The sequence below is a fragment of the Corvus kubaryi genome, unplaced genomic scaffold, assembly GCF_017639235.1.
Source record: "Corvus kubaryi isolate FWS band 111438036 unplaced genomic scaffold, C.kubaryi_AGA036_p1.0 37354, whole genome shotgun sequence".
NCBI classification, from domain to species: domain Eukaryota; kingdom Metazoa; phylum Chordata; class Aves; order Passeriformes; family Corvidae; genus Corvus; species Corvus kubaryi.
This window is the reverse complement of record NW_024581116.1, coordinates 4,939,692-4,956,322: the sequence shown is the minus strand read 5'-3', so window position 1 is coordinate 4,956,322 and position 16,631 is coordinate 4,939,692. Positions and strand designations below refer to the sequence as shown.

Below are 16,631 nucleotides of genomic sequence, written 5' to 3'. Positions count from 1 at the left end.
TGACAAAAATGTAATTGATGTTCTATCACAATTTAGCTCTGTACATGTTTGTTTCTGGAAGAAAGATTCCTTGTAATGAGTTGTAAGCAGTGGGAGGGCAGTGGCCACTTGAGCCACAGAAATCTGTTCATGCTGAAATCTGGAAAGGTTAACTTTATTGTTTGCTTTGCCCACGTATATACAAAACTTGACAATTGATCATCCATACAGTAAACTAAAAATATTCATTTTCTCACTAATTTTAGACTGCAAAAAACATTATTATTTTTCAAGTTCTTCACTCAGTTCTTTCCAAATTTTTTCCTCTATTTTTGAAGTATCGTATTCTCTCAGCATGTCAAATTCCAGCCATGGCTGGCTCCACTTCTGTGCTGCTTTCATTTTATGTTCTGGTAGCTCAAACTTTATTCCTTTTATATTATATTTGGGTCTTTCCCACCGTTTTGACCATGGTTTAGGTTTCATTCGTACCTGCAACTAAAGCGAAAGATTAAAAAATTTTAAAAAACTCCAAAAGGTATTAAGTAATTAGATTTTTGATTGTGAGCTTAGCAAAAGGTGAGGCAAGTGCTGCTCTAACAGAAGGGAAGTAAGAAAAGCGAGCAATCTGTCAGTGTGTTAAGGAACTACTACTTTATATGACTGTTATAAAGAAACTTTTTAGTTAACACGGTCTTGATTTATCACAGAGTCCTTAAATGAAACATACATTGAAGGTAACTCACCTTTTGCAGTTTTGCTCTTTATTAAGGAAAAATAAAAGTAGCATGACGGCGGGAAAGGGAGGAATTATCATACTGAGTTTCTACACAACACTCTGGCAGGGTGTGCTGGTCTCTGGATTTTTCCTGACATGCAGATTTTAGCTGAGTCTTAGATCTTTCTTACCTTGTTTCTTGACACCAGCCACTCCTGAATCAGTAACCACATTAACAATAATGTTTCTGTAAGAAAAGCTTTCCCCTCTGCACAGTTCTACAGAGGAATGTGGAGGCTGGTACTCTTCGCATGTTTTCAAAATTAACTCCTGAGGATGGTAGGTGTTTACATCCTCACCATTCTTTCACTACAGAAATGGCACAAAGACTTGCCTGATTTTACCTACTTTTGTCACCCTGGTAACTGATGCAGCAAAAGCTGCTACAGCCTGCCAGGATAACAGTCATAAATGGAAGTTAAGTAAATAATCCTGTGCTTTCCCTCTGAACCACGTGGCTCGTACCTTGTTCACAGGAATTTCCTCGTGGTCCATAAGAGGCACAGGTTTCATATTGACATCGAAAGTGCTGTACTCGGGGAGGGCATCTCGCAGGTACATCAGGTTCTCATCCAGCCTCTTCTCCAGCTTCAGAACCTCGATCGCCTGGATTCGAGGACTGTACAGTTCATAGCAGATTTCAACCCCTTAGAGACAGAAAGCCTGGTTTAAGGAACCAAATTCATGAGAAATACCAACACCCAAGCAGTACTGCTTCAGTTCCTCTATCATTGCAATCTGCTTTTTAGTTCTTAGAGCACCTACAGTGCTGTGTGCACTTGTGATGGTACTTGTGCACTGTGTCTGCACATTTCTTTGTAAGTCAAATCTTTGACACAGAATGGTTTAAGAGACTTGAATGGCTTGAGTTTAAGGAAGATGAGGTTGGGTTTTAAACCTCACTCCCTTTTGGTTACAATGGCTGTTATTACCCATTTCAGTGTACATGCAGTGTGTATGAAAGGACACCCACCCCTTTCAGATTTGCCCTCAGAATTACACTATTTGCATTGCCCCCAATTTTGTCATAATCCAGCATGTGATCCTATGATAAAACTCTTCTAATCTGTTGCTTGTTAAACAGTTCACGCCTACGTTCCCAGTTCATGCAAATACACTGTGCTCAAAATGGGTTGGTATTTACATGGCAGCAGACAGTCCAGGCTCAGACATAAGCACAACCATCACAGAATGTGTAAAAATCACCAAGTACATAGACAAAAAAATTACTGTGCAGTTCTATGCCATCAAGTACAGAGCACATCAACCTTTCTGTGTACACAGTTTTAAACTTGCAGAGTACTCTTTAACAGGCAGACTCACAATTTCACTTCAGTCTCCTGTTTTCCACCCCACAGACTAAACTTTGCAACTTAACACATTTTTTGCTGAACACCTGTAGCATAATTACCACAGCTGAAACCCCACCTTGGTCTTCTATGACATTTCGAAGGACAAAGGTAGCGCCGAGTCCCTTCCCTCCTCTGTGAATGCAGATCCCAACAAACCGCTTGGACTTGTCACTGGCATAGGGATCCGCAGTTGTCACAGCTAGTACACTGCCTGCCAAAAAAAAATGGATTAAAATAAACAGCCTGTCCCAGTTAGTATGTACCAAAATGTGGGGAAGAGTCAGACAAAGTGCATCTATTCAGGTGCATTTTGAAAATATTTTTGTTTCCCATCAGAACTACTACAAACACAAAAAACTGCTAACATGACCTGAATTGATACAGGTTGAAGGGATTCTGCAGGTGAACTACAAACCTTCTTCACCTTTATTTTTTTTGCTCTTCCCTATCCAAATTGAATATAATTAATCAAATGTTTTTTGGGCTTTTTTTCTTTAGCTTTATTGGTAAACCATATGCTCAAGTGCCAGGATTGAAAAAACCCACATAAAGGAACACATTAGGATTATTCTTTTAATGAATCTGGATGTATATATGAGATTAAAATACGACATACTATCTATAAAAACACATTCTACTTGATCTAACACACCTGAGACTTTATGTTTTATGCTATTCTACATATGACCACACTATCTACCACCCCACACAATGTAAAATACTGACAGAATTATGACAGTTTTAGTGCTGTTAACTGACCAACATAGAATTCTGGGATGTTGAAGACTTTTCTTCTCTGTATCATATCCTTTCTTTCTATATAGTATTTAAGAGGATCTGTTCTCCCTCTGGGAGGTATAAATTCAGGGCTCAGGAACCTGTAAGAAAAGCCACACTTTCAAAAGTACGAAACAAAAGCATTGGCATAAAAAATACTAGAGAATTCCAAGTATTTGGCCTAAAAATTACCAGCTGGTTAACCACCACCAGTTGCCTTTTCAGAGATATTAACTGCAGTCCATGAAGTCACCAATTTTGTTTTATTTTTTTTTTTAATCCAAAAAGAATTTTTGTGGGGTTTTGATGTTGGTTTGGGGGTCTTTTTGTGGACTTTTTTGTTTGTTTGTTTTGTTGCTGTTCTTTTAAACAGATTTTTTCCCAAACCAGTAATACATGTTGGTCTCAGAGGAGCTGACTGAAGGAGGACAGTTCAGTTAGTGCTGTCACAGCTTAGGAACAGGCTATCTCATGGTTTAGTTGTAATCCACATGACAGAACACTATTTGTTGACTTTATAATAACAGATATGGAAGAATCTATTACAGTTTTCACAAACTGATTCTACAGGAGACACCACATAAATCTCCTTTTGTCTTACAAAAGCTTAAAGGGACTGGTAAAACTATTTTCTGCTAAAAAAAATTAAACCATGCCAAGGAATTTCCCCATGGCCTGGGCCTCACTTATCTGACTGCTGAGTTGAAGGCACACTTCCTGACATGGACTGGCTTGAGCGGAGAACCATTTCCAACAGATAATTGAATATGCTCACTCTGGTTTGGATGGAGAGACCACTTTGGCCTCAGAGCTGATGGATGAAGCTGGACTCATTTAATTCACTTGTACAGATGCATCTTAAAAGTCCTGGATCTGACCAGGAGAGAAGTGCCCAACACAGTGGAGAACAAATGCAAAACTGCCTTACAAACCTTATGGGGGCTGTGGGGGCACCACAGAAGTTCTGGTTGGTGCTGCTGCCCACAGGCACCACGCAGGCAATAAACAACACCAAACCTACTCATGATGTTCAAAGTGAGGTTTTTTGGAGGGGGCAAATGAACAATACAGTACCACCACTCTCCTTCCAGACACAGCACTGCAGTTTGAACCACTGGGTCATTTAAAGCAGTGCAAATTGGGTTTAAAACCCAGGCAGGTTGTGGATGCTCCAGCCCTGGAAGTGTTGATGAACAGGCTGGATGGGACTTGGAGCAACCCGGTCTAGTGGGATGTGGCCCTGCCCATGGCAGAGGGCTTGGAACCAGATGATCTTTAGGTCCCTTCCAACCCAAACCATTCTGTGATTCTATGCAATGGATTGAGGTGACATCAAAAATACCCAGAATGAGATGTCTCATGAAGGCTACCAGAGACAGCAGGTCCATGTCACAACCAGGGACGTACACGCTCACAGCTGGTCTCGAGGTCCAAGGCAAAGGCAGACACAGGACCCGTGTCCCTGTCACCCCTGGCACACTAAAGCGATACCTTTAACTAAAGAGATGCCCTTAACAGACTGAGTCTCCCACATTAACCCCAGATTTGCAGAAGTATTTTCTGCTCTACATTTTTTTTCACATTTCACTGCTTTCAGGAACACCAGGAACAGTATTTTAAGGTGTTTTGAACATATTTCAACACAAATGATCCTTGCTAGAATTTTACAAACCGTGTTGAGTTTTTCTTTTTGTGTAATAATGCCTTGACTCTTTCAGTAAGTGCTCACACAGTGGCCAGCCTGAGCGCAGCGCTGGACACAAGCCCAGGCTCTACAAGCTCAGGTGAGCACTGGGACACCCTCACCTCCTCTCCTCCTTCTGCGTCTTCCTGTCAATAATGACGGGCTTCGGAGGCGGCTGGAATTTCGGTGGCTTTCCATCGCTGCTCACTCGGTACCCCGATAAAGAAAAACACCCTGTAAAATTCAAAACAACGTTTAAAGCACCCGTGATTTCAAGCTGAACCGCCCACACCAAAGCAGGACACGGCACCACAACCCGCCCGCCGCCAGGCCAGCCCTCCTCCCCTCCACTCTGTGGGCCAGGGAGGGCAGGGGGAGGGCGCCGGGCAGGGGGGAGGCTCGGGGGTGCCCGGGGAGGGGGTGAGGGCGAGGGCCCAGGCGATGCTCACGGCCGGGCAGGGCGATGGCGGCGCCCCTCGGCGCCAGCCTCCCACAGGCAGCCGCCATGGCGGCCGCGGCGCTGCCGCTACGGCGAGCGCGTCGGGACAAAGCGCGTCGGGACGGAGCGCGGCGGCGGTGCCGCCTCACGGGGCGGTGCTAAACTGGAAGAGAATTAGGTTGGATATTGGGAAGAAATTCCTCGTTTTGAGGGTGGTGAGGCACTAGGACAGGCTGCCCGGAGGAGTTGTGGACTTCCCAGTGTTCAAGGCCAGGTTGAATGAGGCTGGTCTAGTGGGAGGTGTCCCACGGCTGGGGCTGGAAGGGACCTTAAAGAGCCTCCGCTCCCAACCCAAACCGTTCTGTGATTTAGGGATGAAAGGAAACAAAGCGGCCCCTTTCACCTCCATCCCTCAGGGAGATTTCGGGTGTGGCAGAAGGACCGCGGCCCTAAAGCAGGGGAGAGGGGCAGGTGCTGTCCCTGGGATGCGGAGCTGGAGCTCCCAGTGCATCCCCTGGGACCATCGGCGGCGGTGGGAGCACGGGCCAGGCACACTCGTAGCAGCTCCTTGGACACCACAGGGATCCACCACAGTTAATAAACTCTGGCTTTGCTGCATGAAAATGGTGATACGTTTTCCAGAAACACACTTCTGTGTGTCTTCACGATAAAAACACTCAACTAAAATTTTTTTTCGAGGCCATTGTTATCTCTGTCCGTAATTCAGATATCCTGCAGTCCCAGTGCTTTTCACCAAGATTAGTTTAGAAATTATTATATGCAAAAGTACTATTGAGGTACATTCAATATGTTTGTGTCAGTCAGGTTTTTGTGGCCATCAGTCTGGATTCAATTAGCTGCCAGAGAGGCAGGAGAAAGGCGAGTTTTAAACGCAGGTCTATAAATAGCACCCCACTGTTTAAACTTTGCAGAGATTCACTTCAAAATATCCCAGACCTCATGAACTAATTAGTTCCATCATGTTGCCTCCGATGTTCCCCCAACCCCTTTTATTGGTTGCAGCTTACTGCCCAAACCCCCGTGTTAACAAGAGTAATTTCCGACTTTGTGGTCTGGTTCTTGGTTTCTTAACTGTGCTTTAGAAGACAATAAGGTGTGCAGAAGACAAGGCACAGTTTTTCTTTACAATCTGCTGATTTAACAGTGAGTTAATAATCAGGACATGGATGGAACAGAAGAGGGCACTCTGACCCTTAAAATACAAAAGAATCTCCACCAGCACCGAGTACGCCACTCCTTCTCAAGTTTATTCTTTTTTTACTGTTCTTATCCCTTACGTAAGCACTATTAAAAAGGTTAAAAAATGTATCTCGAGGGGTGAGGAATTATCACGTAGGGGTAATTCCAATAACTTAATGGTGATCGAGGAGATAACAAAACAGCTGTAAGGAGATGTGTGGGCTATGACTTAGAAAACTGCAGATTTGTAGCTCACAACTGTCTTTAAAGAAGAGAATTGGATATTTCAGTGTCAGGGAGCTGTTTCTAACTCCTTGACAGACCACTGAGGATTTCAGGCTAACAAAACCATCTTGGCAGGCTGGAATTGCCCTGAGCTAGGGGCTTCCCAAGTGAACCTCACTTCTCTTGAGGTGTGATAACCTTGCCCCTGTGTCTAATTCGTGCGTGGGTTGTTGAGGCACCCTAGCATCAAGACACAGGATCGTGTATTGTTTGGTCTCTTTTTTTCAGGAACAGTTTTCTTGCGTTTGAAATAAAGGTACAAGACACTCACCTTGAGTTTCTTCATTCTGTCACATCAGAGTAGGAAAAGAGCTGCCTCCCTGCTTTTCTTGCCTATATAACATGAAAGTCTGGATCACTTTATAATCACTGGAGTAGGGTGAGGTTTGTAAATGAAAGGCATCACTGTTCTCAGGTGGTATAACAAAGAAGGGCAACAAAGATAGTGAAGGGCCTTAAGGGGCAACCGTATGAGGAGTGGCTGAGGATGCTTGGTCTGTTCAGCCTGGAGGAGACTGAGGGGAGACCTCATTGCAGTTACAAATTCCTGGTGAGGGGAAGAGGAGGGGCAGAGAATGATCTCTGCTCTGTGGTGACCGGTGACAGGACCCAAGGGAATGGCCTGAAGTTGTGTCAGGGGAGGTTTAGGTTGGATATTAGAAAAAGGTTCTTCACCCAGAGCATGGTTGAGCACAGAAGTGGTCACAGCACCAAGCTTGACAGAATTAAAGAGTTTAGAATTCAAGCGTTTGGACGATGCTCTCAGGCATATGGTAGACTTGATGATCCTTGAGGGCCCCTTCCAACTCAGCTTATTCTGTGATTAAACAGACTTTGGTACTTCTCTGAATTAATTCTGATTGAGTTGAACATATTTCTAGTCCCTCCTGTCCAATCCTGGGCAAGTTCACTTATGGTTCCTTACTACTCACATCTGAGTTTCTTTGGGAAGAAAAGCAGGATGGGTAGAAAATAGTGCTTAGCCTGATCCCCTCTCATCTATGTAAGTAGGATGTGGCCATGATCTTCCATTAAATGTAATCCTTCATGTTAGTGTCTTTGAAGTCTCCTCCCATATTTCAATAACCTTCTTGAGGTATTTGTTTCAAAACTGAACACGGCAGTTCAGCAGTGCTCACAGTCACCCCAAACACCCTCAGTTATCCAGCTGGACATACTGTCACCTCCAGCCTATTTGAAACCCAAATCTCTTTTGACATCAGCTTTTCAGTGTCTTCCTCCCTTGATGTGTCCTTGCAGTCGTATCAATAAAGTCAACAGATTCTCTCCCAGGTCAGCAGTACAACTGATCCCTCTTTGTACTTCCTTGTTAAAGATTTCACTGAATGATGGTCCTGCTCATTAGAGGAAAAAAGGCTGATGTTTAAGGATGAAGGAGACCTTGTGTTTTGCTCCACCCTTTCTTTGTCACTCTGAGCCATTCATTTTTGATTTCTGTGCTTTTACTCGACTTTGTTGTAGCAAAGCCTGAAGAACAGACCTTCTCAGACCATATGCTGCATTTGGAAGGTAAGGAAGAAGTGCACATTTCTGGTGTTGAGATGCCCAACAGATTGTACCAACCTGAGCTAACCTGCTTACATGTCTGGATTTAACCTGCTTATGTCTCCAGGAATGCAGTGCTTCAGTTCCAGCACCACCAGGATCAGGGCTGCCAGTATCACCTTCCAAAACAGTCTGCATTGCAGTCTGAAATCCCAGAGATTTCTTCTGAACACCTGAAGCCACGTTGCAGCAGCCCCAACACAGCTGCCTGTGGCCTGTCAGAGGGTGTGAAGAAGGGAGTGAATTTTCATGTTGCCCAAGGGAACTAGGATGTCTTTTTATAGGAAACACAGCAAAAATGGTAACACCTGCTGTTATTACTACTCTGTCTCTAGGCAGAAAGAGATGTCTACAAGGGGCTGAGCTGCTCTGGAGATGTGGTTTGTTGTCCATTCAGGGTTGAGAAGAGGCAGCTGGAAGTCCCCAGGTTACAGAAGAAGTGGGACTGGCTCATGGAGGGCCTCTCCACCTCATCTTCTAGCTAAATTGTGCCCTTTTCAGAACACCTGTCAAGCCCTTCATAGCTGGTGTAGCCTTATTGGTGGCTGGTGGAGCAGACAGAGCTCCTTTCAGACTGTCCAGAGGTATCTGAATCCTTCAGGCTCTCTTGCAAACCTGTCACAAAGCTAAGCCTGGATCCCTCTGTGTCCTGTTTATCCCAAGTACCAAAGCAGCTCTATAAACTACTCTGGAAAGGTTTGAGTATACTGGATTTTATTAGAACCTTAAACAATCTGATGGCAGTTCTAGTCTTTCTGGAAGCTTCCCTTTAATGAGACGTGAGTTGTTGGTTAACTGAAGGTGAGTTAACCTAGCTGAAAATAATCAGAGAAATCCCAAAATGTTGCTTAAAATTACCTCAGATGCCAGACCCTCTGGATAGAGTGGCTGCTCATTAAGGTGGCCATCAAGCATCCACAATTACATTTTTTACCTTACTGTAGAGCAAGCAAAGAGGAGAGGGAGAGCTGTTCCTCAGACACAGCGCCCCAGCACTGAGCTCAGGAAAGCGATGGACTGGAAAATCTTCTGCTCCTTCTGTCAAAACAGCCTTGGGCCTCCTCGGTTGTTTCGGAGCATGCATCCTGCTGGAGCCACACACAGTTAACCCTGCCAGGCCAATGAATGTTTTCCCCTCTGTGTACAGTGCTGGGAAAGTGCACACATCTGCTCCTCTGAGCCTGAGGCTTCCACAGGACCTATGCCATGGCACATCATGGAACCTATGTTCTTCCATTTCCTTTTCCCTTTGTTGAATTCCAGCCCTGGAGGGTAAATTGTTATTGTATAACCTGTATGGGAGAAGAAAAAAACTGTGTGCCAATGATTTCTATCTGGGTGCAGGGGATGTATGAAATGTGAACCGGTCTGTTGGCAGCTTTGCCAGCCCCTCAGTAGATACTTGCTCTGTGTTCAGAGTCAGAAGTGTCTTTAAATTCCTCTTGGAATCTGTGATGTTTTCAGATAATTGAGAATTTGAGCTGTTACTGTCTTTGTAGTTTTTCTTGGCTCTTTTGCTCTTGATTATGTCCCTGCTCCTCTTGATTATGTCCCCACTCAGAACTGAGCTCCCTCTGGGACTTGTGGCACCCTTACAGGTTATAGAAGGGACAGCAAGACTGGCTGATCTCAGCATTTATGAAACAGTTGAGTCTCATAATTTTCTGATTTAGTAATACATTTTAAAGAGGAACTGTATTTAATATGGAAGCCAATGTTGAAATGAATCCAATAACCCAATAATCTGTGTTGAGGACAAGTATATCATTGCTTTAGAGTGAGATGTTACAAGTTTAGAGAGTTATGAAGAGTGTGTGACAAGGTAAGATTAAGTTCAGTATGTGATGCCAGAGGTCTTTCCCTTAGGAAGTAAATTCTTGGGTCTTCTTGAGTCCTGTGTGTGTCCAGATGCCAAGGTTTGTCTGTGCCTCTGAGCTTCTATAGTCTGGGTGATGGAGGCTGAGTTCTGGATGCATCCTACAGAAAGCTGCACCAGAAGCACCACTCATTGATTAGTCCAGGCAGCTCCTTCAGTACTTATCTCAAACTGAAAGACGTGTCTTGGATTGGGAGCATCTACCCCATTCCAGAAATTGGAGGTACTGTCCTTCAGAAACAGTCTGGAACACCTCGAGAACCTAAAGAGACCACTGATGTCCCCCTCCTTTTTCCTGAGATGCTAAAAAAAACACCAATTGAAATGGATTATAAAAGAAATCCCATTCATCTTGAAAGGCAAGTGTAATCTAAAGACTGATGGGTGAACTCCCAGGTACCTTTACATTTCATAGAGTCAATATTTGTTCTTTCTCCATTTATAACCCCATTACTCTCTCTAGGTGGGCAGGAGATTTCAAAGAGGGACCATTTGTTTTTCTTAATTAATGTGTTAATGCTGGCGTTTGTCATAGTAAATTATATCTACTATCTCAATCTCCATATGCAGGAGGAAAAGCAAGTAAAAAATTTATGATCAAATTACTCAAAGCCGTGGCTTCTCATTATTTTTAACAAAGCCAATCAACTTCTGCTCTTCATTATTGTGTGACTAGTGACTAACCTGAAGAGAAAATGTGATCCAATATCCTTTGTTTTGCAAAACCCCTTTAGAAATTGTAACATTATTTTCCACTGCACTGGTTCAGCTGTGTGCAGTACTATTGTGTGAAGATAGGTGGGAGAGAGAAACTGCTGCTTTGTTTTATGTCTCACTTTGCTTCCCTCTGGACTCACAGCAGGGCTTTCACCTGAGAACTGGGCTTTAACAGCTTTGTGTCTCTGCCTCTTCTACCCCAGAAACAGCAGCAGCTCTGGGCACTGGCTTCCTCAACCAGCTGAAGAAAGCCTCAGCTCTCCAAGTTATTCACAGCATCATTTGTGGCCATCTTCTTTGGGTGGAAACCAAACTGCCTTAAATCAGACTTCTTTTAATGGTCAAAACTGCTTTTCGTCAGATATCAGAAGGTACATTTTACAGAGGGAGCATTAGGGGGAGATGAGCTGGTGTGCTGTGTTGGGATAGATTTGGTGAACTGAAAAAAAATGATTTTACCTGCTACTGTGGGAAAGGAGAAGGGGATTTGATTAGTTTTGCACGTCCAAGATGGAGTTAGCAAGTGCAGCAAGAAATTACCAGCAGTGTAGTAATAAATATAAGAGATTCTCCTTGGACATCTGAGATTGAGGACAACCAGGGAAGGGCTGTGCATGAAACAGCACCCAGAGGATAAGTGCAGGACAGAGCAGAGCACAGCACCAGAGTGTTGGGCAGGGAAAGGCTGGGAGGATGATGCTGGCTTGTCAAAGCCAGCACAAAGGCGTGGCACAAAGGGATAGTCCAGCAAAAATTTAAAAGGTGTTGGAATCTAAGTGGGCTCTAGTCTCTTTTTACCTCACTGAGGTGTTTCTGAGGCAAGTTGTTTGTGTTAGAAAAGACATTTTATACTAGTCTTGTGTAGTCCCTGGATGCACGCAACCACTAAGATATGCCTGCACACACACAGCTCTGCACATAACACTGCTGTCTGTCCAGGCACTGCCCAGCCTGGTGAACTCTGACCTTTGCAAATCTCTTGTAAAAAAGTTGTAAAAAAACCTGTTAAGTTTCCTTCCTTCCTCTGCATCCTATGTAGCTGGTCTGGTGAGTAGCGTTACCACAGCAGGGATCAGTGCTGTGTGAACCAGGTGCCCAGAGACAATGACTGCAGTCAAATTTCAGTATGAGCTTTCTGCAGTGGGAAGCATCTCTTGCCCTAGAAGCAAGTTAACTGGAGCTCCCTAATGACAGTGTTGTGGCTACAGAGTGCAAAGGTTTGGGTGGCTTGGACTTCAATGCCATTGTAAGTTCCTTGGCTGTTTTAGATGACAGAGTCCAGTGCTGTGTGCACTGTCCAGCACACCTGGACTTGGTCACTAGATAGTCTCTTGGGACTGCTGTGAAACAAATACGTGGTGATATTATTGGGCTGAGTACTAAAATGCATGTGAAAGCATGAGGTTACTCTTGAAACAGCCCTCTCAAATGGAAAAGATTTAAAAGAGGAAAGGAAAATGTATGTTTAAGCACATGTGAAAGGAGACAAACCTGTTCTTCTTGCAAATGGTAGATGTATTTCATTGTTGAATTTGCACTGACGCCAGTGAAATTACGCTTAGGATTAATTTTCCCCATTCAGCAGAAAAGCATTTCCTCTGATTCCCGTTGATTTTTTACCAGTTTGTGATCTGTGAGCCAGAGGTTTTTTGTGTAATTTGCTGCCTGTACAAAACCAAGGGTATTTCCCTTGGTTTTGTACAGACAGCAAATTACATACATACCTTGCTCCAAGGCAATGATAAGTCCAAGGTGAAAGCTGATCTGTCCAAGTTATGTTGGAACCAGGGAAGCCAATAAGGTTTTTTCATTGACTTCTCCAGATCAAACTTAGGCACAGTCTATGCTGAATGCTCCTGAAGGAAAGGTCTGTCCTACTGATCACTGTAAATAGGTGGGAGCACAAACGTAGCAACCTGGGCTGTAGCTGTGCTGGAGTCTGGAGCCTGCAGGATGCACTGTCATTCCTGGGCAGCTCTAATCAGGTTTGCCAAGGTAGCAGGATGGAGAAGATGCTGTAGCACTGACAGACAGTCTGCCTTGGGTCTGGGGTTATTTTTTCAGTTCTCAGCCCATGCCACTGTGTCTTCACCAAGGCTCTTACCAACTTCTAAAACACTGTTGGGTCTCTTAGAACACATCATCTTGGTTGTGTTCATGCCATCAAACTCCAAAGCAGGATTCCTTCCTGCCTATTGGGAATGGCCAAAGTTTCTGCCAACTCCCAAGCCATGCTCAGAAATGTTCTGGATATCAGGTGGCCTGGGTCAAAAGTGAACCAAGGACTAGTCCAAAACGTGAGTGTCAGTGCCTGTGCCCAGACCCTTACGTGGTTCAGCCTATTAATATAAAGGTGGATTTTATGAAAAGGCTTTATGACAATGCTTGGAAACAATCCTTTTTGTGGGAAAGGTCTCTGGCAACAAAAATGGCTTTTCCAGTGTAAGTTATAACAGTAGTTTCCGTAAGGATGGGCTGTGATTGTGTGTAGAGGATATGTGCCCATGAGGGACAGAAGAACCTGGGAGAGTGCTAAAGGACTCTTTTTGTCCTTCATGCTACTGCCTTTGCATGCCCTCAAAGTGGAGTACAGAGGTTTGGGATAAATGCCTGTGGAAGCATTTTAACAATGAATGTTTATATGATTCCCATTTTTTCTCAAATAGCATCATGGTATGTTACTCCCACAGGACAGGCAGAGAACTTCTAGACAAGTTAATCTGAAAAAGAATTGGCTGCTGTGGAAATTAAGGACAGTGTAAATTATCTGTGAGTTGGTAGTAAAACAGGAAAAACAAAAGGGAAGAACATAGTGGAGATCCAGATTAAAGGAGTCTGTAACCTGAAGTGACTCATGCCTACATAACAGCAGGATTGAGACAATTCTCCCTTGATTATCATAGGTGAGATAATAGGAAAAACATATGTTGCTCACATTGAACCAGATGGGATGTCTCTGCTCTTCAAAGCCAAGACCAGCCAGGTCAGATAGATATCTTCAGGTGTCAAATTCAGCCTGTCACCTAAGAAGCACTTCCAGAGAGCTACTGAATATACTGATGGAAAGATAGTGGTGGAATATAGTAAAGCCAGTACATACCATCATGCAATTAATGGAAAAATCTACCCAGAAAAACTGTTAGAAGATTACTTTTGTGCCAGATCAAGTGGAGAATAATTTCACGTTACAGATATCAGAAGACAGTGCAGGTCCTGCACGTCTCAGTGAACTTCAGGGTCCCAGCTGGTGCTACATGCCAACATAGCAACAAATCTCAGGGAGCAAATCCAAGCAGGCAGGACAGATGAAACACAGTGAAAAGGAAGGACCCAATTCAAAGCTGAGGAACTCTGATCCTTGAAATCCTTGTCTGTTTAAACCCTTGTGTGACTTGCAGTGTAGTACAAAGATCAAGCTGGCTCCAAATTTCCTGTCATTCTAGTGCAGTGATTAACCCAAGAACATCCTGTGCACAAGGCACCAACTAAACCCAAGTGGATATGCCAATCCCAGAAAAATCACCGGACTGCACAGTATCCTCTAACATGGAACATGGAATCATTATAATAAAGAGAATGCCAACTGAGAGAGGTTTCAACATCAATTACTTGGTGCAACATGAGGAGAAAGTTTTCAGCTTTGTTGTGAATCACTTTGTAGTCTCCAAATATTTTATTTTTGGCATTTTTGTGTATTGGAGGATTTTGCAATGCTTTGTTCAGTGTTTCCCAATGTTTCAGTGGGATAAGTGCATCACTTGGGGCTTTTGCTCTACACAGAATTTGGTTGAAGCACTACCCCCACCCCAAACCTGTCCCAGTAAGGAGCAAAATCCTCCAGGTTTTATGTTCGTTTTGTAAACTGAAGTGATTGAGTGACACAAAATGTGAAAACTTCAAAGGCTTTTCAGTTTGAATATTCTGCACAGCTGTTGTTTAGCATTGAATATGGAGAGAGAGGAGGATTTTACTTGTGAGATACCTGGTGTTGTATTGCAAAACTGCATTATGTGAAGTCTGCCTTCAAATTGATGAAAGCAAACAGTGCTTACTTCCATGAGTAACCCCATCTGTTTCCATAAGACACTCTTAGGGGAAAGATTTGAAAACAAAAGAGAACAAAGAGCTGTACTCTGCTGGGAAGCTTTGCTACTTTATATTGAAGCTCTGACCACCCAGTTTACATATATTTCTGTAGGTATAAATGCACATATACTTTGTTATTAGTTTACATTCATTTAGAAGGAACTTGGCCAAGTGGAAAGAGCTCTGGCTGGAGTTAAAAAGTATTTAGTATTTTCTTATCTCTGTCAATTTCCCCTGGCTGACATTGAAAAATTAGTGACCTCAAACATATGGCTGTTCTTCATCCATAAAGTGGCAGAATGAAACAGCAGCCTTTTGGAGAGTGCTTTGAGACCTTATGGAAAAAACAGAAGTGAGTAATGTTACTAGGGTTAGAAAAAAAGACTAGTCTAAGAAAATTTGTACTAATAAATCTGCTTGTGACTGTGTAAACAAACAGGACTTCAGTCCTACATCTAGCTGAGAATAGTTCTCTAGCTGAGAGCTATTCCTGGTCCAGCTCTTCTACTGACCAACTTTTAGCTGTTGATGGTTTAATCAGCAAGGAAGAGGTTAATGATGCAGAGTCAGTAAAAAATAGAAAAGCATTACCAAAACTCAGCCCTGGAAGGAAGATCAGCACATACAGCATTAAACTGGGAATCATCCTAACTGGGTCCATTCCTGATTACCATTTATGAACTGGGTAATGTTGGGGTCATAAAATTGAATGACAAATGCTTCCCTTCTCACTGCCTCAGTTTCCCCAGTTGCAGTTGTACTTAACTGCACTTTGGGAGTTTCCATGCACGTTTCAGATATTACAGTTTTATGTGCAGCAGGAGGAGAAGATCTGCATGAGAGGAGCATGGAGGAGAGAAAAATGCACTTAAGTATCGTAGTCAAAAAGGAGGACTGAGCTACAGCTGTTAAGCATCTTAGGCTCAGTGAGACTTCTCCACAGGTAATCTGTGGAGGGAAAGAGAGCAAATATCATTGCTCAAAGCTAGGATGTAATGCTGGACTATATCAGTACTGGCCAGTTCCCACTTCTGGGTGGCTTCAGGGACAAGGGATCCAAGAGAATGCGTGTCATTATATGTGTTATTACCTATCCCCAGAGACATATTTGAAGGCATGGATGGATTTCAAGGGCTGTTACTCCTAAAAGTAAAGCTCCATTTTGATGTCACCTTGATTCATGTTTACCCCATGAGACTGTCCATGACAGACCATCCTTTGTCTGTGCTGCGTTGGGACAGGTGGCCTCTTTGCCTTCCAAACACACAGCCGATGTTCCCACATGCCCCAGGGAATAAGGGCATTATGGAGATGGGCTTTAACTGAATTGTCTGTTTCTCAAACGCAAATTTTTCTTTCTTTTTTTTTTTTTGGCAAGAGTTGCTTTCTTCTTTCCTTTTGGAAGGCATGTATACAGGCTTGCTTAAAATCAGTGCCCTCAGAGGACAGGACACTGATGTAAACTTCCTCCCCTTTGGTTTGACATTATTCACAGTAACCTAAAAGCTCGAGCACACTGCCCATGTTTAGCCTTAAACCCTTTGTCACCAGAAGTTTTTTTTCTTCCCCGTATACTGAGTCAGCCAAACCTAATTACCCTTTAATCAGTAAAATCAACACCTGCTAACAGGGTGGGCTCTTTTCAGCAAATAGTTCTTTCCTTTTCCAGAGGCTGATAAATTTCCAGGGGTCCTATTGTTTCTTTGTCCTGCTGATAAGGAGCTTTGACTGATAATCTGGTAATGGGTATGGTTATCTCATGCCTGTAAGGCAACAGAGGTGAATCTTCCTCTTGGCAAGGGCAGCAGAACTAGGTGAGACAAGAATTATACATAGATGCCAGGAGTCAAATCTCCTGGTATCTTCTCTTTAAAACTTAGGTCAAGCCTGGA

General features: G+C 43.4%; 1 protein-coding gene across 1 annotated transcript; it reads right to left on the bottom strand.

Moving 5' to 3' along the window:
- Nucleotides 1-138: 138 nt before the first annotated feature.
- On the bottom strand, nucleotides 139-5,128 carry MRPL19 (mitochondrial ribosomal protein L19). Its single transcript, XM_042032856.1, has 6 exons — nucleotides 5,020-5,128; nucleotides 4,693-4,804; nucleotides 2,869-2,987; nucleotides 2,186-2,320; nucleotides 1,223-1,404; nucleotides 139-477 (listed from the first exon to the last, which is right to left on the bottom strand). The coding sequence occupies exons 1-6, from the start codon at nucleotides 5,075-5,077 to the stop codon at nucleotides 262-264; spliced, it is 822 nt and encodes a 273-aa protein (XP_041888790.1). The 5' UTR covers nucleotides 5,078-5,128; the 3' UTR covers nucleotides 139-261.
- Between the last annotated feature and the right edge of the window lie 11,503 nt (nucleotides 5,129-16,631).

What these genes read in the sequence shown, in the direction of transcription:
- MRPL19 (XM_042032856.1), bottom strand. Translation starts at nt 5,077, where the DNA reads ATGGCGGCTGCCTGTGGGAGGCTGGCGCCGAGGGGCGCCGCCATCGCC. An exon ending in CGCCATCGCCCTGCCCGGCC is followed by an intron (nt 4,805 to 5,019) that starts GTGAGCATCGCC and finishes TGAATTTTACAG; the next exon opens with GGTGTTTTTCTTTATCGGGG. An exon ending in AGGAAATTCCTGTGAACAAG is followed by an intron (nt 478 to 1,222) that starts GTACGAGCCACG and finishes CTTTCGCTTTAG; the next exon opens with TTGCAGGTACGAATGAAACC.